The sequence below is a fragment of the Theobroma umbraticum genome, unplaced genomic scaffold, assembly GCF_002168275.2.
Source record: "Theobroma umbraticum cultivar Fairchild unplaced genomic scaffold, ASM216827v3 scaffold_50.0, whole genome shotgun sequence".
Taxonomy (NCBI): Eukaryota; Viridiplantae; Streptophyta; class Magnoliopsida; order Malvales; family Malvaceae; genus Theobroma; species Theobroma umbraticum.
The window spans coordinates 7,465,827-7,482,906 of NW_018397261.1; the positions used below are offsets into that span (position 1 = coordinate 7,465,827).

A 17,080-nucleotide genomic window follows, 5' to 3' on the forward strand; every position below is an offset into this window, starting at 1 on the left:
AAGCTCCAAATATATGGCAGCCCGCCAATGAAATGAAAAGTTAAATGAAAGTGTAATGAAATTTGTAAGCAATAAGATTGTTGCAGGGATGGATGTGCTGTCTATGATGATTGACGGTAGAAGATGCTTCAAACAAAAGATACATTTGTAAGTCTTGATGCCTTAAAGTAACAAGGACAAGACAATATGGCATGAATTATAAATGAAGCATTTCCCCATTCTAACTCTATTTTTTATATAAGAGGTAGGTATGCAATATACAAGTAGTTGCACCACCCATGATGTTGGTGAAGAAAGGGGACTACAAATTAGATAACAAATAAATAAATTAAATGGGTTCGAGGGCCATTGGATAGATCTAATGGATGCACCTAAGGGAAATAGGAGGCCTATTGAGTAGGTCCAATTTGTTCTCCACAGGTAAAAGAGGAAGCTAACGGTGTCGTTTTGGGTTCAACAATGGAAAAGTGAAAACAGCAATCTATCTTTTGGCCTTAACTCCTAACGCCTAAACTGAAAATGAACCCAAAACCCTAAACCACCGCCAAAACCCCTCCCACTGTCTTTACTTTCTTATACAAAATCCAAAGAAGGTTAAAGGATGGCTGCTTTACGTGGAGGCCGATTCAAGGAGCTCTTGAAGAAGTACGGGAAAGTGGCGCTGGGGGTCCACTTCGCAGTCTCTACAGCCTCCATAACCGGACTTTACGTAGCCATTAAGAACAACGTCGACGTCGAATCGTTGTTCGACAAGTTACATCTCCCGGGCCTTTCCAAAGACGAAAAGAACCAAAACCCATCCCCGCAATCCCCAAACCCAGATGGGTTTGTGATGGTAGAACCCACTGAGAAATCACCGGTGGTGGTTGAGGAGAAAGAAAGGAATCGAACGGCTGAGCTCGCCGCTTCCACTGGTGGGGCCCTAGCATTGGCTGTGCTTTGTAACAAGGCCTTGTTCCCAGTTCGGGTTCCGATCACCATCGCGCTTACTCCTCCGGTGTCTAGGTTTTTGGCCAGGAGAAGGATTATTAAGAACCGTGTATGATTCACCTTTTCTTTTCTTTTTTAATTTATTGAATTTTTTTAAAAAAAAGTTCTTTATTTCCTCATATGCTTGTGACACTGTGAATGGTTTCTTTTGTCATTTTTGGTGTCGGTTGGCGAAATTGAGGAATGGAGAAGAAAGATGGCGGTAGCTTGTTTAAAGCTACACCTGTTGTTTTTACATTTGAAAAAGGACAATAATTTTTGCAATAATAGTTTTACTTAGTACTGTACTATATTTCTGCTGTTGTTGAGCATGGATTTTTATGGTTATTATTGAGAATATGGAAGGGAGAAATTGTGGTACTTGAGCTAGGATTGGTTTAAGATCCCAGTGGAAAGAAAATGGTTGTAGGTGAAGATGACACTTGACTAGGAATTGGATGACAACCCTTGAAAATCATTCACGTACCAAATGTTTGAAAGGGCGGAAAAGAGTTGCTTCAGTTAGCTGCTAAATTTGGTCGAAGTAATTTTTGTCTCTTCATGTGGCCAGTAGAAGCAGGTTTAGGATTCATTGCACAATGCCACTACCTGCCACCTCCGAGTTCCTTTAATCAGGTGTAATTTGGATTAAGACACAACTTTCTGCTGGAATGTTATGTTTACCCAGGTATTTTTTGAAGTTTGTAAGCATGTATGTACTTCCGGACAAAGGAGGCTGGTCGGGGTGGGGGGGCGGTGTGGTGTGTTTGGAGGAGGAGCCATGGCTTTATGCGCCGTGATGACTTGCTAACACGGACCGAGAGTGGTCCGAGTCCAAGGAGTTTGCATTGCATATATAGATTCATATCTCTTACAAATTAACTTCGAAAGAGCAGATGTTTACAGAAGTTTAAGTTTTATCTAACCAGTGCTTTTTATTATTTATCAATAATGGTTGATGACCAACTCAAGCATTTTAATATTCAAAGGCAGCCCATCCATTCATTTACCTTATCATTAAGACATGAACGTAAAATTCTTATAAAGAGCATTGGTATAGAATTATGTCTAATCTATCTATTAGCTTGCTAATGTTTTAAAAATTGACAAATGTCGGGTTCGAGTCTGCTGTTATAGAGACTTGTACGCTTTCTGGTACCCAAATCGAACATATTTTTGTACCGTAAAAGAGTCTGCCGTTCTGATTAAAAACGGCAAGTTGCGCGGGTTAGCGTAGCTCATATTTATGGCTCTCATCAGAAGCATGCCTCTGATCACGCATCTATAGTGGCTTTTCAGCATCGTATCTATCAGAACAAGAAATACAGTAAACGAAATCTGATTCAGATAAAAGCAAATTAACTCAATAATATTCATGACAACGTCTATGAACATACAATGAAACTCTAGAGGTAGGATACTCTTTTCTTTCAATTCATCATTTGAAGTCAACAGTCAATCCAAAACCCTGACTGTCTTCCCATTCCTAAAGTACTAAAAGAAATCTGTAAACAAAAAGTTAGACGCAAAATTCACCCAAATGAAGTGAAGAAATAAGAGGAGAAAAGTCTGCACGCATTTTGAATCTTCTAAGTTAGTTTTTTAAAAAAAAAATCCAAAAGACAGAAAAGGAACCCTGCGATTTGCTCCAAGAAACTCCAGCTCCTAGAGTTTAGAAGGCTTCCAAACAAGACAGAAGAATGTTTTACCAAGTCCTATAAACAGTCATAGAGCATGATAGAGCCTTTACATTGACAAATACCTGGAATTTGGAAGTACCAGCACTGACCTTGTTGCTTTGGTGGCAATGCTGAGTAGTTGTCTTTCTTTTTTATCTTTTTTTCTTTTCACCAATGAGTAGTGTTTAGAACCCACCACTATGATTGCTGGAAATGCTTAAATTCCTGACAATCAGCTCCAACTTCATTAAGTGCCAACAAAAGCTTCGGTACAATCTTGCCTAACATCAGCTTGAAACCAACTGAAGTGGAGTTTGCATTGTTCGCATCACTATAAGAGGCATCTTTAGTTAGAGAGCCAATTAAGTAGCCTTTCATGTATGCATCACAGGCTTTAAGGATGTAATAACCACGTCTCCTGAAATGGTCTCTGACAAGTTCTTTAAAGTCCTAGAGATGGTCATAAAGTTATACAATTAATCATTTACATCTGAAAAAGAAAGACGGAAGCAAGAAAATGCCTACTACATCTTGAGAATATAACAAGCATTACTGAGCAAGAAAATGACTTTACGATGTCAGTTGAATCTATTGCTGACTATTCATAATTACCATGTTAGGGTTCAATACATCAGCACCAAACTTTAACAGGAACCATTTGACCTTTAATTTCACTCATCGGATCCATTAAAAAAACAATGAAATCTACATATTCTAGACACTAAGAAACTAAATATAATGTGCCAATGCTTAAAAACCTCCATACGCCTATGAAATCTTAGCAGATAACTCCCAAAGCACCAGAGGACAGTAACTGAATAAAAGGAACATACAACTGAAATGTAATAATCACCTTTGGGGGCTTCCGCATGAGATACATCATTGACTTGCAGTTCAGTAAGAAAGTATTCTCATTGTATGCTAATGAATTTTTCTCTCCTTCAGCTGTTCCAACCTGCTTATCGTACCCAGCTTCATTGAAATATGGCTTAGAATTTAGCACTAACCCCTGCAGTGAAACTAGGACTTGAAGGATGCTAGAGGACGATGAATCCCAAACTTCGTTTCCCCTGCCAGTCCATGTATTTAGAAGGCTAAGGCACACCTTACCTTCCTCATACAAATTAGGATTTATTCTCCAACCGCCAGAATGATAGTATGCTGACTGCAGCATCAAAACCCCATTCAAAGGAAAACAACATGAATTGTTTATCCTATAAAACATTCATTTTCAAGAAGTTCAGAAGTTATAATTCTCTGAATTTTAAAAGATGAAGGAAAACGTATTTCAAGATTTTTAAGTAATGGAATTTGGGCCCAGTAGCAAGGCCTGACATGATGGTCATCATACCTTCTCCTAAAAGAAGTATCATGTTGGAAAATCTTTCCCCAAGAAGGAGATGAAGGGAGGGGGAGGAAGACATACAGAGAAGTTCCTTAATCTTACCGGTGGCACATCTGGATACTCAGGAGGAAGGTGGAAATCAAAGAAGAAGAGACCATCTTGATAAGGTGTCCCATATGCCCCAACTATTACAGCCCTCAAGAGGTCCATCCGATCCTCATATACTCGTACGCAGATTCCATCTGTTAAATAGTTATAACTGGTTAAAACAAAGGTTGCTAAAGCCAAGGACATAAAACCTTTTGATACACCTACACCACACATTCCTTACCTGGCAGGTTGTTCTGAAGGATGTTCCAATCTTGCTGCACCTTCTTTAGCCACTTTCTTCCAGTACTATTCTGCAAGCATAATTAATGTGGGAGGGTTCAAAATCCTAAAGCCATAACTACGTGCGTGAAGTCCCAACTGGGTAACGCTATACATTACTGTTACTAATAACACTATTGCAGAGCAAGTCAACACTTTCAGAACATATGATATGACATAACGGCTTAATTTAGCATTGCATGTAAAACGGGGAGAAGTAATGAAAAAACCTAAAAAATTTACCAACAAATACAACATATCAATAGATTAGAATCTCCTCAAGCAATAGGCTATCTTCGTTAAAAAAAGAAGTTCTTTTATCAATGATTCAAGTCTATGCTATAAGTCTATGACATGGCTTTCCAAGTTGCACTGCAATATATCTGTGCACATATTAAATACACAATCAAATTAAAGGATGATCCAAATCATACTATGATAGCACAAAAAGTCTTTCTCCAAAGATTATATTTCATGTCCTTAATGTTATAACTTGAGACAACAGGGTAAGCTATTTATGTTACAATATTTACATATAAAATTTCATATACCTGTCCATTTGCACCAAGAAAATAATGATCTAGAGGATCTTTAGCTGTATCAAACCGCTTGAAACTGCAAGTATCATCCTCATCACCTGTTTTAGAATCTGAGTCTTCAATCCTCACATTGTATAAAACTTCTGCTGGAAGTGAACTTTCGTGGGCCTTTTCTTCAACATGTTCCTCTCCTTTCTCATTAATGCTTTCCCCACTGAAATTATCAAGAACATTAGACTTTTGAGAGCTAGACTCATAGCTGAAATCTCTTCCCTCAGGCTGAAGTTCAGTTTCTCCTTTGAAATCCAAATCAATTGGATCAACATTTTTTCGTCTTCCTGAAAAAAATCCACTGGCCAGTCTGGTGACAAAATCAAATGCAGCTAAAGGAAGTGATAATGCTGCATTCCTTCCAGAATTATTCTCCATACCCTCTTCAACTTCCGAAACAATGCTGCTGGCATTTTGTGGTTCCGGATCCTGAACAAAAAATACTCACATCATTCACTCAATTGAGAAACAAAATACATGAATTAATAGACTTAAGATATCATAAGAATATACTGACAGTTCCACTAGCATGATGCATAAGAAGTTTAATGATCATGCACTTGCAGCAGGCATCTAAATAAAATTTTTCCAACCATCTGATGGTCCTACTTAAAATTTAAGGCAAGATAAAATTTCTTTCCAAACATATGGTCATTAATCCATCAAATTTTTTGCTCTCAGAGTTCTAAATCTCAACCTATTCAGCTTATCTGAGAGCACATTGTTGCTCATAAAAAGTGCTTCAAAACAAAGTGCCAAGATCAACTATTGTTTCGATGAAAGCCTGCTTGCAAGTAATTGATGTATTGACATGAAACTGATTTAATATTTATGGACTCCCACACCACTGTTTCAAACAGAAACAAACCTCTTGAGCATTCTCAAGAGCATCCATCTCATCATCATTAACCGTTTCCCAACTAGCAGCATCATCACTTACTTCACTCCCAGCAGCAATTGACTCATCATCATCTCGGCCAACAACATAAATTGCTTGAGGTCCAACCTAAACAAACCAAAAGATCAATCTGTCAAAACAATAACTATGCTCCTCCACAGGGAGAAAAGGCACAGTAAGAAATAGTTATCACTAATCATCACACAATGGAATATACAATTAGTTAAGATATTCCTAATAATAAGCTGAAATAAACAAAATATAAGTAGCGTTTGAAATATCTACAAATTACAATAATCTAAAAATGTCATCAGAAACCTTCTCTAAGGTTATAATGCTTATAGTTACCCTCCTAACGCCAATGTACAGAATAAATCACTCAAAAGAACAAAACAGAGTTTTTTCATCCCCACCGAAATAACCATATCCAGTGAAATAAAACAGACTCATGTTTTATGTCAGCCAAATTGATGGGAAGTGAGGTTACCAAATAAATATAAGAAAACCAACTACTAAATGATGCACAGTTTAAGATTCAGAGCTAATGGACAACTCTGAGGAGAAACAAAAGGAAATAATAGTTCATAGAATGAGGCGTCAAGTTTACCGTTGAAACCATCCCATCAGCCCATGTAACCTCAATATCACCATTTCTCAGGCCAGTTATGTTCCCAACCCAAGAGAGATCCGTGAAGTCCATGGAAGCTTCATTTGGTGATTCATCTTCTACTTTGTCACTTCCTGAGCATTTTTTCAAGTCTCGTTTTATCTCCTTTGATCCATCTTCCTGCTTTGGTTCCTCAATGGAGACTTCACCAGAAGCAGATTGCGTGGGAACAGAAGCCGGGGATAATCGAACTACTACATCACCATAACAGTAATCATAATCTGGATGTCCTTCCAGCTCATACACACTTACAATTTCTTCCTTGTCAAACTCTCGAGGGTCCTCTGCCCTGGCAACTGGCTTTATCCACCTTATACAAGCTGTCCGCTCCTTTGCATTAACACTTTTAACAACCCCAACACGCCTGGGTTCATATGCATCATCACTATCATCAGAGGCCTTCTCCACCACATACTGCTCTGCAACAAATTCATGATCACCGGGAGTTTCAATTGGGATCAATGTCGTTGCATCCACTCCACGTTCAATTATTCCATCCTGCCATGCAATATCAACTCTGGTTCTGCTATTGACAATCAAAAGTGCCCTTTCAAAATTCTCCACTTTCTTTTTTGCTTTCTTGTCTTTCCTAATCACAACTTTCCGGATCTTCTTGCGGTGATGTGGCCAATGTTCATGGACAGTCTCCTTTGAAACTGATAATGAACTACTACAAGAGCTAGATTCAGGTGAGGCTTTAGTTCCAATAGCGCCATTGTCTTTAGTTTCAATATTTGCATTGTTTTCATCAGATGTAGGTGTTGCATCAAGATCCATGGATTCACTATTAGCATTTGATTCCTCCAGAGTAACCTCTTGCGAATCACATTCACTATCCAACTTATCTCGATTTCCCCTATTTTTTATGGAACCATTAAGCTGCAGTTTGGACAAACCCTTGTCCAAAGGAATGCATTGCGATGAAGTTGGAAGAAGACACCAATCACCCACTTGCCAATTTGCATGCGCAAAACAAGACAACAGTTTTAGATTCTTTGGATTCTGCTCTTCACCAGGGGCAGTGGAAGAATCAGGCCCATAGCCAGCAGATGCTATCCAATAAATAAACACAGCTCCAGCTGTAACTTTGGTGACTGTACCTTCCAACCGATTTGCCTTCCATAAGCCAGATAACCACCTAGAATTCTTGAAAACAGATGAAGAGCTTGCTCTTACACGCTGACCAGGATAGTAGGGAAAATTACTATCGTCTTCAAGGGTATTTCTAGAAATTGGTTTGAGACGCAACGGTTCAGCCCTTGTAACTTTGCATACAGAGCCATCATCAAACAACACGTTGACATTATCTAAAACATCATCTATTCTACCCAGCCAGGGACCAAGGACCACATAATCACCCACAGTGAAATCCGTCACACGTTGCAAGTCTCTAGTTGAGACATCATTTAAAATAGATCCATCAGGAGCTAACAGATCAACAGAGATATTGACGTCCACCACAACACCCACCTGTCCAGTTGAATCTGAAGCAGCAGCAACATAATCCCCATGTAAGAAACCCCGATCAACAACACGTACATTCTTAATACTTTGAACTGGCTCAGTGTCATCCATCCAGAGTACCCGAATTTGGTCAGCTTGAAGATCACCACACTTATAATTACCACCTTTGTTCCCATCGGCACTCTCATTAGCATTGCTATTGGCATCACCATTACCGCTTTCATCTTCACCATCCTCCTCATCATCTTCGTCTTCATCATCTTCATCATCAGTTATGCTTCCATCTGAATCTGAGTCACCAGCAACTTCACTCACAATCCCAATTGCACCACTTGTATTACTCCTGACAACATCTTGTCGATAAATATAAGGAACACTATGAGAGTTACTGGAAGTCTCATTTTGTTTACTAACTCCAACATTAGTGTAATTTACATTTTGATCACTGACAGACCCATTTGTTGAAGAACCACCCTGACTCAAAGTGTTACTTCCATGCAAACTTGTTGTGGTGGATTCATTAGTCTCAGAAGCTAATAAATGTTGCTCCATCGCCATCTGAGATCACACATATGAACATCATAAAACTATCATGTAGCACACTTAATTCAACAAAACAAGTTTCAACCTATCAAGCATTTTACTTCGAATTTCCAAACCCTTTGCTCAACCTAACAAGAATCTCAGGTTTTGCAATTCATTTTTTTTCCTTGTTTCCAGCACAACAAGTTACCTAACTTAAAGTTTAACAAATTAACAACAAGGTTTTCATGATTGATTATCTCACGTTGGCAAATGAAATATAGTAAAACCCTTGAACCAGTTCCTTCTGAATTAGATAGTATCAAATATTTCAGATATGATACACTTGAAACTTACATTGAGCTCTTTCACAACAGTTTATCACCAGATTTTAAAATCAAACAAAAAAATTGGCCTGAAAATCCCCATGTAACCATTTAATATCCGATTCAAAACACAAAACCAGTGCCTCAAAGATTATTCCAGAAACACACGTCTGCTATTAAATAGCATTCAAATCAAACGTTAAGAAATTGATTGCCAAAACAGAAGCAAATATAATATATAGATATTCACAAATCATAAGGCAAATTAAAACAATCTCCAAAAACAGCTCAAATATTAATGAATTAAAAAAAGAAAAAAAAGAAGAAGAAGCACGCAGCTTAAATCCACACTACACCAGCTCATTCCAATAAAAATTGTAAAAAAAGAATTAACAAGGAAAATGAAAGCATTGGTTCAGCTTTCATCGGTAATTAATCGCCGGATTTCAAAGATGATCTGAATTAAAATTACCTGATTAAAAAATCGACGATTTTTTGGAATAGAGGGAGAGAGAGAAATAGAACGAAAGGAGCTGTTTGTATTTTAAACCGAGAGTCGTTGCTGTAAAACGTAAAGTTGATTGTATTAAGAAGACAGGAGAAAGAAAACTGGAAGAGAATATAAAGTTATAAACGCTGTGATTGGGAGCTAGAATTTGGAAGCGGAGTCTAAGGGGCAGATTTGTAATCTGATGACAAGTTTTGGATGTTTTGGCCAATAGGAATCCGATAATTCTGAGTTTCCATCAGAGCCGTTGGATTTGCTGATGTCTTGTAAACTGGCGCTTTCTTTTGCCCCAAATATGTTTGGGAATAGACGCCTACAAGGAATAAATAATGGTATTTTACTGTTTTTTATATTTTCCCTTGTGTTAAAAATAATAATAAATAATATAAAGCATAAAAATTTGTGCTATATCTTCATTTGAAGTAAAGAAAAGGGTTGGCTTTATACGGATAGTTTTTCAAGGGAAGGAAAGGTAGGCTTTTGTTGCAAGGGAAAGTTTCTTTTTAGGTAAAAATATTTAAAAAAATAGAAAAATAGGAAAATCCTCTACCCACGAGATTTCATCAACATTTTAACTGGAATAGGCAATTCAACTTAACAAAATCACAATATCTCCTTAATATAAAGAGAGAAAAATGCAAGAAATTAAATTATTAAATAAGGTAAAAATGTACTCAATTTGAAAAATGAATACAAAGTTTTAAATAAAAATATATTTTTTGTATTCTAACTTTTGATTATGATCCTAACTATCATCCATAAACTATGAAAAACCATGATAAAGTTTTGCGAATAGAGCTAATAATTTTTTTAACAATTAAACATAATAAATTTAAAACGGTGAGATTTTTGTAATGTATTTTTTATTAAAAACCCGAAAATATAAAAATAATTGGAATATGTCGTGGGTGAGTGAAAAATAATTAGTCACCTAGAGGTTAAGATACTTAAATTTAAAATTTAAAAATTTCAGGGTATCTTTGTTACCATTGAAAAGAGAATTTTGAGCAATTTAAATTTAAACACATATAATTAAATTTTTAAATTTTGAATATCAATATTAGTAAAATTCATTATAATAAAAATTATATATAATTATAAAGTGATACTTAGAAATAAGGAGGAAGCTTAACATCCTTTTTTTGAGCACATTTATAAGAAAACTGCTTATGAACTAATTTTGCTGAAGTGCTTTTAATAAATGTGAATTTAAGTAAGTGACATATAACAACTATGTTTTGATTTTTTTTTAAATTAATGCTAATTTATTAATTCAAATTATTATACAATAACTAAGAAATTTTATTTTGACAAAAAACTAAAAATGGAAATTATTGGCACTTTACAGAGAGTCAAATCCTACACTTTACTATATCCATGAACATGAGTGAGACATAGCACCAAAACTAGGGGAGTTAATAAATTCAAGAGTGAAATTTACATCTTTTGTTAGATTTTATGTCAAAATTAAAGACTCTCAAGTTCAAAAAAAAGAAAAATAATACTAATACTAACAGATATATTGGGGCTATAATTTCAAGGGTATAGATCAAGTGTCCACGCCATATGAACCTACACTTGAGAACACCGTAAAACCTCTTTTCTAATTGACGCAAACAGAGGCTTTGCTTCCAATCCGCTTCGGTTAGAGACAAGAGGGCAGCGCGGAAGAGCTGAGAGTGAAACCCGAAGAAGATGATCGTCTGTGTCGCCGTCGTCGGCTATCAGGTGCACCCTACTCTTCCGACCGTTCTTTCTTTCACGTATCACATCACGATGCGAAATCTTTTTTTTTTTTCTTTCTTTTGCTTTCTCCTGATGATCTGTTTCTTTTTTCATTTATCATGGCATGAAACAGAACAATCCGCTGTATATACAGAGCTTCACCGACGCCGATGATGCTCTCAAACTTCACCACATCGTCCATTGTTCCCTCGATGTCGTCGACGAGCGAGGTATTAATTTTCTTTTATCTAAGAATTTAGACTATTTTTTTACTAGGATCTGGATCAGGCACATTTAGGAAAAAATGTCAAAATTTAAGGTTTTCTTTTTTATGTTAGTTTCAAATTTTGGATTTTAACATCTGATGTTTGATTGCACTTTGGTATGTGTTGATAGTGAACAATCCCAAAAAATCTGGGCCGCCATTGAACGAGACCTTTCTGGGCCTGCTGTATCCTACTGAAAATTACAAAGTGTAAGAAGTTAATTGACACTCCATTGTCTTACATTTGATTCGAAACTCTTGCCTTGCTGTGATTTTTGATTATTGGATTTGTTGAACTTGATGTGTATGGTTGTGTTGTCTTTAGGTATGGTTATTTGACTAACACAAAGGTGAAGTTCATTTTGGTGACGACCGATTTAGATGTTAGAGATGCCGATGTCAGAAATGTAAGTATTGCTGTGCTGAGAACGAATTGGATTTATTCTATTTTGTTTCTTTATTCACTGGAGGTAGACAATGTTGATTTGCAATAATGCATAGTGTCTAATAGTGCTATCTTTATTTTCGCCTCTCTGTCTTTGGTTTACTCTAAGCGCAATTTTTGGGACCATGGGTTGATACTCTTTAGTTATGTTTCAACTAAAAATACCTGTATCAGTAAGTGAACCTTTATTTAAACCCCCCATAAATGAAGAACTAATGGTGGCATTGTGTTTATCTTCAAGAAGTCTGCCTAAGCTTTAGCCTCTACTACAGATGGTTCACTAGGCTTTAGCCCTATTCTTGATGTAATATAAGGGCTATAATCTTGGATATGATAGAAGAACTAAAGGGGAAGTCTGGAGATGGAGAAATTGTGAGTAAATTCTCAAGATATATTTCTATCTACTAGTTTGCTGGTTGATCCCAATACATGATTAGTACCTGCTTATACAGAAACTCTTGAAATTTTGGTGGTTGTTTCTGCTGAAATCAACATATTTTAGCCATGCACATGTGTCAATATCCTAGCATGTGACTTCATCTTCTGTTGTAGATATTCCTATGTGGAATTCAATTATTCATTATTGTTTCAAATGAGCTGGTTGAGAGTTCCACGTAAAACTGTAGGTCAGCTACTTCCACCCCAACCACCAACTGCACACTCACACACACTTTCTAAGCATAAAATTGGGACCAATGTTTGAGTGTTGATTTAGTAGTGATTAGAAAAATAGCTAATCCTTCTTGCAGCTTGTTATCTTATTAAAAATAGGATATTTTTGTCTATATATTTAACGGATGCTCAAAATGTTATTGTGGCCACTGACTTGTTCTTCCTCTTCAATTTTTCTGTACTTTATGTATAGTTTTTCAAGAGGTTCCATGCGGTATATGTTGATGCCGTCTCAAACCCATTTCATGTGCCTGGTAAAAAGATTACATCCAGAACTTTTGCAGAAAGAGTGAGCACCATAGTCAAGTCGTTTGGGTTGAGTTCAGCTGGGTGATTCTGGTGTGAGATTAAAGCCTTTGAATATTTCTTCATTAAACTAGCAGATTCTGTTACTCTTTCTACTCATTACTGTTTTTTTTTTTAATTTTCTTTTCCCTCCTTCACCTAGGAGTTTGAACATACTATGTATCATTCATGATTTGTTCAGGATGTGAGTTGTATCAAAGATGAACAAGTGACTCATATTTTTCGTTTCTTCTAACTAGAAATTACTATTTTCTTAATTGCGTTGGTATTTTTCTTTCACCCTTGGTTGTCCCTTGTTTCTCACTTACTGGCCAACGACATAAGTGTCAATTCATATGGAGCGTCTTACCCAATATCGTCCCTGTATTCATACCAAAATATGATGTGCCAGCGCCAATTATGAGTCTACGACAGCTCCAGTTGTCTGGCAATTGGTGAATAATGATTGCATATTCTTTATCGACATGACTCCTGATTAGCCTAGCCAGCGATACCTTGCCTTCTTTTGTAGTTAGCTAGATAGAGAACCATGCATTTATCTTGTGATGCTTACATGAGATGCCTTTTTGCCATTCTCGGTCAGAAAGGATAAAAGTATCTGCCAAATTCCTATCATTATCCAGATGGAAACTATGGAAAACTGACATATAAGAGAATTTCACATAAAATTCTTCAATAATCATTCAGCTGCATACCATCTGTAACCAGCATATAAGTCTATATCACCTTGGATAATTACTCTTAACGACAGTAGACAATCATACTGAGCAAAGTTCCACCTTGAGAGGTCTCAAATGGCTGCATGGTGTATCCAAATGACACGGCATTGTTCAAGGAACAAAACTTAAAAAGGTTAAAATCATGAGCAAAAAATGAGCTAACCCCATATGACGAATATAGAGCAATGCTATCGGTTTAAGTAGTCATTGAGAAAAAGAAAATTAAAATGTTTCTACTAGGGCATTAAAAGGAAAATGCACAACTTGATGAAAGCATCATATGCTGGATAAATGGCCTTTTGCGTGTCACTGAATTAAAACTCATCGTCATCTTCCTCTGCGATGTGCTTTGCAAGCTCTTGCTCCTGTTGTTGTCTTTCTCTCCTCTTCTCAGCACTTTCTTTCTCCTTATGGGAGTTCGGCGGGAACCGAAGTGCTCGCACTGCCTCATTGTGCATATTGAGGCAGAAAGCAATCCTAGAGTTGAAAGCCATTTGAGGCTCATTTGTAGAGTAGATGTCTCCTGTCTCCTTTGACAGCATACATCCATTTGCATGATCCAATGTTGCATCAATTGCTCCATCTCTGATTGCCTTGGCTACTATACTCTCAGCATCAGCAACAGAGTCCAACCTAAGCTTCTTGGCAATATCAACCAGTGAGATGCGAGAATATGAGATACTTATGTTGCGTAGCCCAGTCCGAATGACATTATGCCGCAGCCTGACAATCAAATTATGGGTCCGGTCTGAAGTGAAAGTATTTGAGAACTTCTCAGCAACAGATCTGAAGAGCTCCAAATCCCCAATGCGCACAGCCTGAAAACATACATAACAGATGACAACCCTTGGTTATGTTCTAAAAAATTTTAAATCCCATTAAAAAATTGCGGCGATCCACGCATGACTTGTGTTTTGAGAATATTTAAGAGCTACACAGATAACTTCTCTCCCTTTTCCTTATTGGGGAAAGTCTGTGTGTAATATCAGACATTGGTTCTTCACAATGCAAAAAGAAAAGAAAATAATATAAGTATGACAAACTCAAACTCACATTTGTCAGTTCAAAGTATGGCCTCAATGCCTTCTCCATGCCTTCCTGCATAAAAACGGTCCTCTCAGGGATTTCTCCTAGCAGTAATCGGACAATAATTGCCCATTTGTTGCATTGCACCCGAAAACCAAGGGCTGCGACAGGAGCTTTTCGGGCAGCTTGAAGGAGACACTCTTTAGCATCTGTGTATTCCAACTGAATGGTCCTAATCTTCCCCAAATAAAAGAGGTACCGGCAAAACTGCATGAGGAAAACCTTTGCCTTAGGATATGAAAGCAAATAACAATAAATGTTTTTATAGCTATAACCATAAGTATACACCAGGCAACCACTTCATAACCATTAAAATGCATTTTAGTTGGCTGAAATGAAGTAAACAATATGCCAGAAACATTGGTAATTTTAAAGATATACTAAAAAAATTTGACTCTAAAGATCGAGGCTAGCCTGTTGGTTTGAGTGAGCTTCAAATCTGGGTGCCTTGGACCTCAGTTTCTCTGCTTGGTCATACAAATTGTAATGGAGGTAATTGCGAAGTAGCAGGTTGAGAAGTGTCTCCTACATAAGAGCAATATCCAAATATATAAGACCCTAGCACCAGAGATATAATTGCTCCAATATTTGAGAGTTTACCTGACCCAACTCGTCATGGCGCAATGTTGCAATCCGGTGCAGGGCTAAAAGGTTACTGTCAATGAAAGAGCATCCTAATCAGACCCAGAATATGATACTGTACTTCTGGTCGTGAATACTAGACATTTAATACACTGAAGTTTCTTAAAAGTAAACCACAAGCCAGAATTTATTAAAGACGAGTTGGTGAAAATAGATTTGAATACAATATTGCTCACCCCCTGATTTCAGCAAGATCACCCGTTAGTTCATAGCAAAGAGAGTAATAGAAGTAGAGCCTAGCAGCTAGAACATCAACAGTCCTCCTATTCATATTCTTCAGCCGGGCAATACTTGCAGAGGAACATGCTTTCGCCTGAAATGAGATAATGTTATGTACAAGAAACATGAACATCCTGACAAAAATATTAGCCAATGTACCTCACTGAATTTCTTTTGATCAATCAGAAATATCAGGACAAGCAAGTAGCAGTAGATTTCTAGCTCTGGCAGGGAATGCTTAGCAGGAGCTTGAACTGCAGAGGTTGCAGTATCAACTTCCATTTCATGCTCATCTTCCTGACACCAACATTCAATAATTGAGTTCTTAAAGGAACAGTAAATGCAAAACTTATGAAATCATGAATATTTTATTGTACTCATACAAACAAATATTTCTAAGGCGAACGTGAATGGTAAGTTGGAGAGAAACTTGACTACTGATCAAGGCATTTAAAACCTACTAATTCAGCGGAGGAAACAACTAGAAAGAATAAACATCATATCTTGAACAAGAAGGTCAATCAAGGGCCAATTACCAATCATCAACTTCATAGATACAACCATTTTTTTTTATCTCTAGCATGTTTTTTAACGCTTAGAATTAAGTAAAGACATCAAGTCTATATTAAGACGAGAGCACGCCAATCAATTCGACTACAAAACCATAGTACAAAAGGTCTCTAATTCACTTTACTACAGGCATCGAACCCATCATGCCAAAGGAGAAAAGCAAACAATCCAACATGAAGAACTTAACATTTTGCAATATCCCATCAAAAATTACCTTAGGAAGATAAGAAGAAAGTCGAGTATGGGCCTCGGATGCTGGGATAAGAGCGAAATTGAGGAATGCAGAAAGCACAGATGCCTTCAGCTTCCTTCTTAAAGCCATAGTAAGTCTTACAGCCCGCAAAATACGGCGAACCTCACGGGCATATGCGCCGGTCTCTATCAGAGACGCAATTTCCTTCAAATCTAACAAAAATCCAGAAAATTTGACTCAAACCCGAGAAACACCCTTAAGTAACCAGTTCATAAAACATCAAAAACATTAAAATATTTATCACCAAACGTCAAAAAGATATGTGTAAAAGACACGTGGATGTTATAGACTGATTGAACTTACGGTGTAAAGTGGAAGGAGATGAAGAAGAAAGGGAATTGGAAGGAGCTGCTTGCTCTTTCATCTCCACGTCTTGAGTCATTTTCAAGAACCTGAAACAATAGCGAATTAGAACGAAAATGGATGTTAAATTCAGATTAAAAAAGTGAGATTTTGATTAGGTAGAAGCTTAAAAGTAAAACGTAAAAGGGAAATGGGAAAAATTGACCTCTGATTCGCGAGAGGAAGTGATGGATTTGGAGGAATCAAGAACTGAGTACGGAGAGAGCAAGGTTTTCAGTTTCAACCCAGTATCTTCAGCTTGCGAGTCTAGAGCCAGAGAGAGAGAGAGAAAGGGGCCAAGGAGGGCCTGAGAAAGATGAAAGACCAGACCGAACGACGCCGCTTAGATAGTAAAAGAAAAGCCATATCAAATACAGGTGAAACGCATCGTTTGTAGTTTTCTTTTTGGGTAAAGATAGATTTTTAGAAAGCCCTACATTGGGACAAGTCCAACATTATTTGGATTCTTTCTCTTGTGGCCCGATGTAAGGTTTACAAA

General features: G+C 37.2%; 4 protein-coding genes across 7 annotated transcripts; 2 read left to right on the plus strand and 2 right to left on the minus strand.

Moving 5' to 3' along the window:
- The first annotated feature begins 366 nt into the window (after positions 1-366).
- LOC110418430 (transmembrane protein, putative (DUF1279)) lies at positions 367-1,280 on the plus strand. Its single transcript, XM_021431155.2, has one exon. It carries the CDS (start codon positions 602-604, stop codon positions 1,043-1,045), a length of 444 nt encoding a protein of 147 aa, XP_021286830.1. The 5' UTR covers positions 367-601; the 3' UTR covers positions 1,046-1,280.
- Positions 1,281-1,919: 639 nt separating this feature from the next.
- Positions 1,920-9,468, minus strand: UBC23 (ubiquitin-conjugating enzyme 23). Of its 4 annotated transcripts, XR_002445349.2 has the most exons (10): positions 9,302-9,468; positions 6,458-8,539; positions 5,821-5,958; positions 4,914-5,381; positions 4,325-4,394; positions 4,096-4,235; positions 3,502-3,813; positions 2,759-3,098; positions 2,367-2,474; positions 1,920-2,276 (listed from the first exon to the last, which is right to left on the minus strand). XR_002445349.2 is itself a non-coding variant. In XM_021430275.2 (8 exons), exons 2-8 carry the CDS (start codon positions 8,537-8,539, stop codon positions 2,847-2,849), a joined length of 3,462 nt encoding a protein of 1,153 aa, XP_021285950.1. In that variant the 5' UTR covers positions 9,302-9,468; the 3' UTR covers positions 2,318-2,846. The 4 variants fall into 4 exon arrangements, 1 of the variants encoding a protein (XP_021285950.1); XR_002445347.2 differs by having other exon boundaries at positions 2,367-3,098; XR_002445348.2 differs by lacking the exon at positions 2,367-2,474 and having other exon boundaries at positions 1,922-2,276.
- A 1,412-nt stretch (positions 9,469-10,880) lies between these two features.
- LOC110418341 (SNARE-like superfamily protein) lies at positions 10,881-13,018 on the plus strand. The gene is made up of 5 exons (XM_021431035.2): positions 10,881-11,065; positions 11,196-11,292; positions 11,459-11,537; positions 11,653-11,734; positions 12,638-13,018. The coding sequence occupies exons 1-5, from the start codon at positions 11,033-11,035 to the stop codon at positions 12,776-12,778; spliced, it is 432 nt and encodes a 143-aa protein (XP_021286710.1). The 5' UTR covers positions 10,881-11,032; the 3' UTR covers positions 12,779-13,018.
- A 388-nt stretch (positions 13,019-13,406) lies between these two features.
- On the minus strand, positions 13,407-16,905 carry LOC110417912 (putative 26S proteasome non-ATPase regulatory subunit 3). The gene is made up of 9 exons (XM_021430507.2): positions 16,748-16,905; positions 16,543-16,631; positions 16,201-16,391; positions 15,576-15,713; positions 15,374-15,510; positions 15,156-15,210; positions 14,970-15,080; positions 14,523-14,762; positions 13,407-14,287 (listed from the first exon to the last, which is right to left on the minus strand). The coding sequence occupies exons 2-9, from the start codon at positions 16,619-16,621 to the stop codon at positions 13,784-13,786; spliced, it is 1,455 nt and encodes a 484-aa protein (XP_021286182.1). The 5' UTR covers positions 16,622-16,631; positions 16,748-16,905; the 3' UTR covers positions 13,407-13,783.
- Positions 16,906-17,080: the final 175 nt, after the last annotated feature.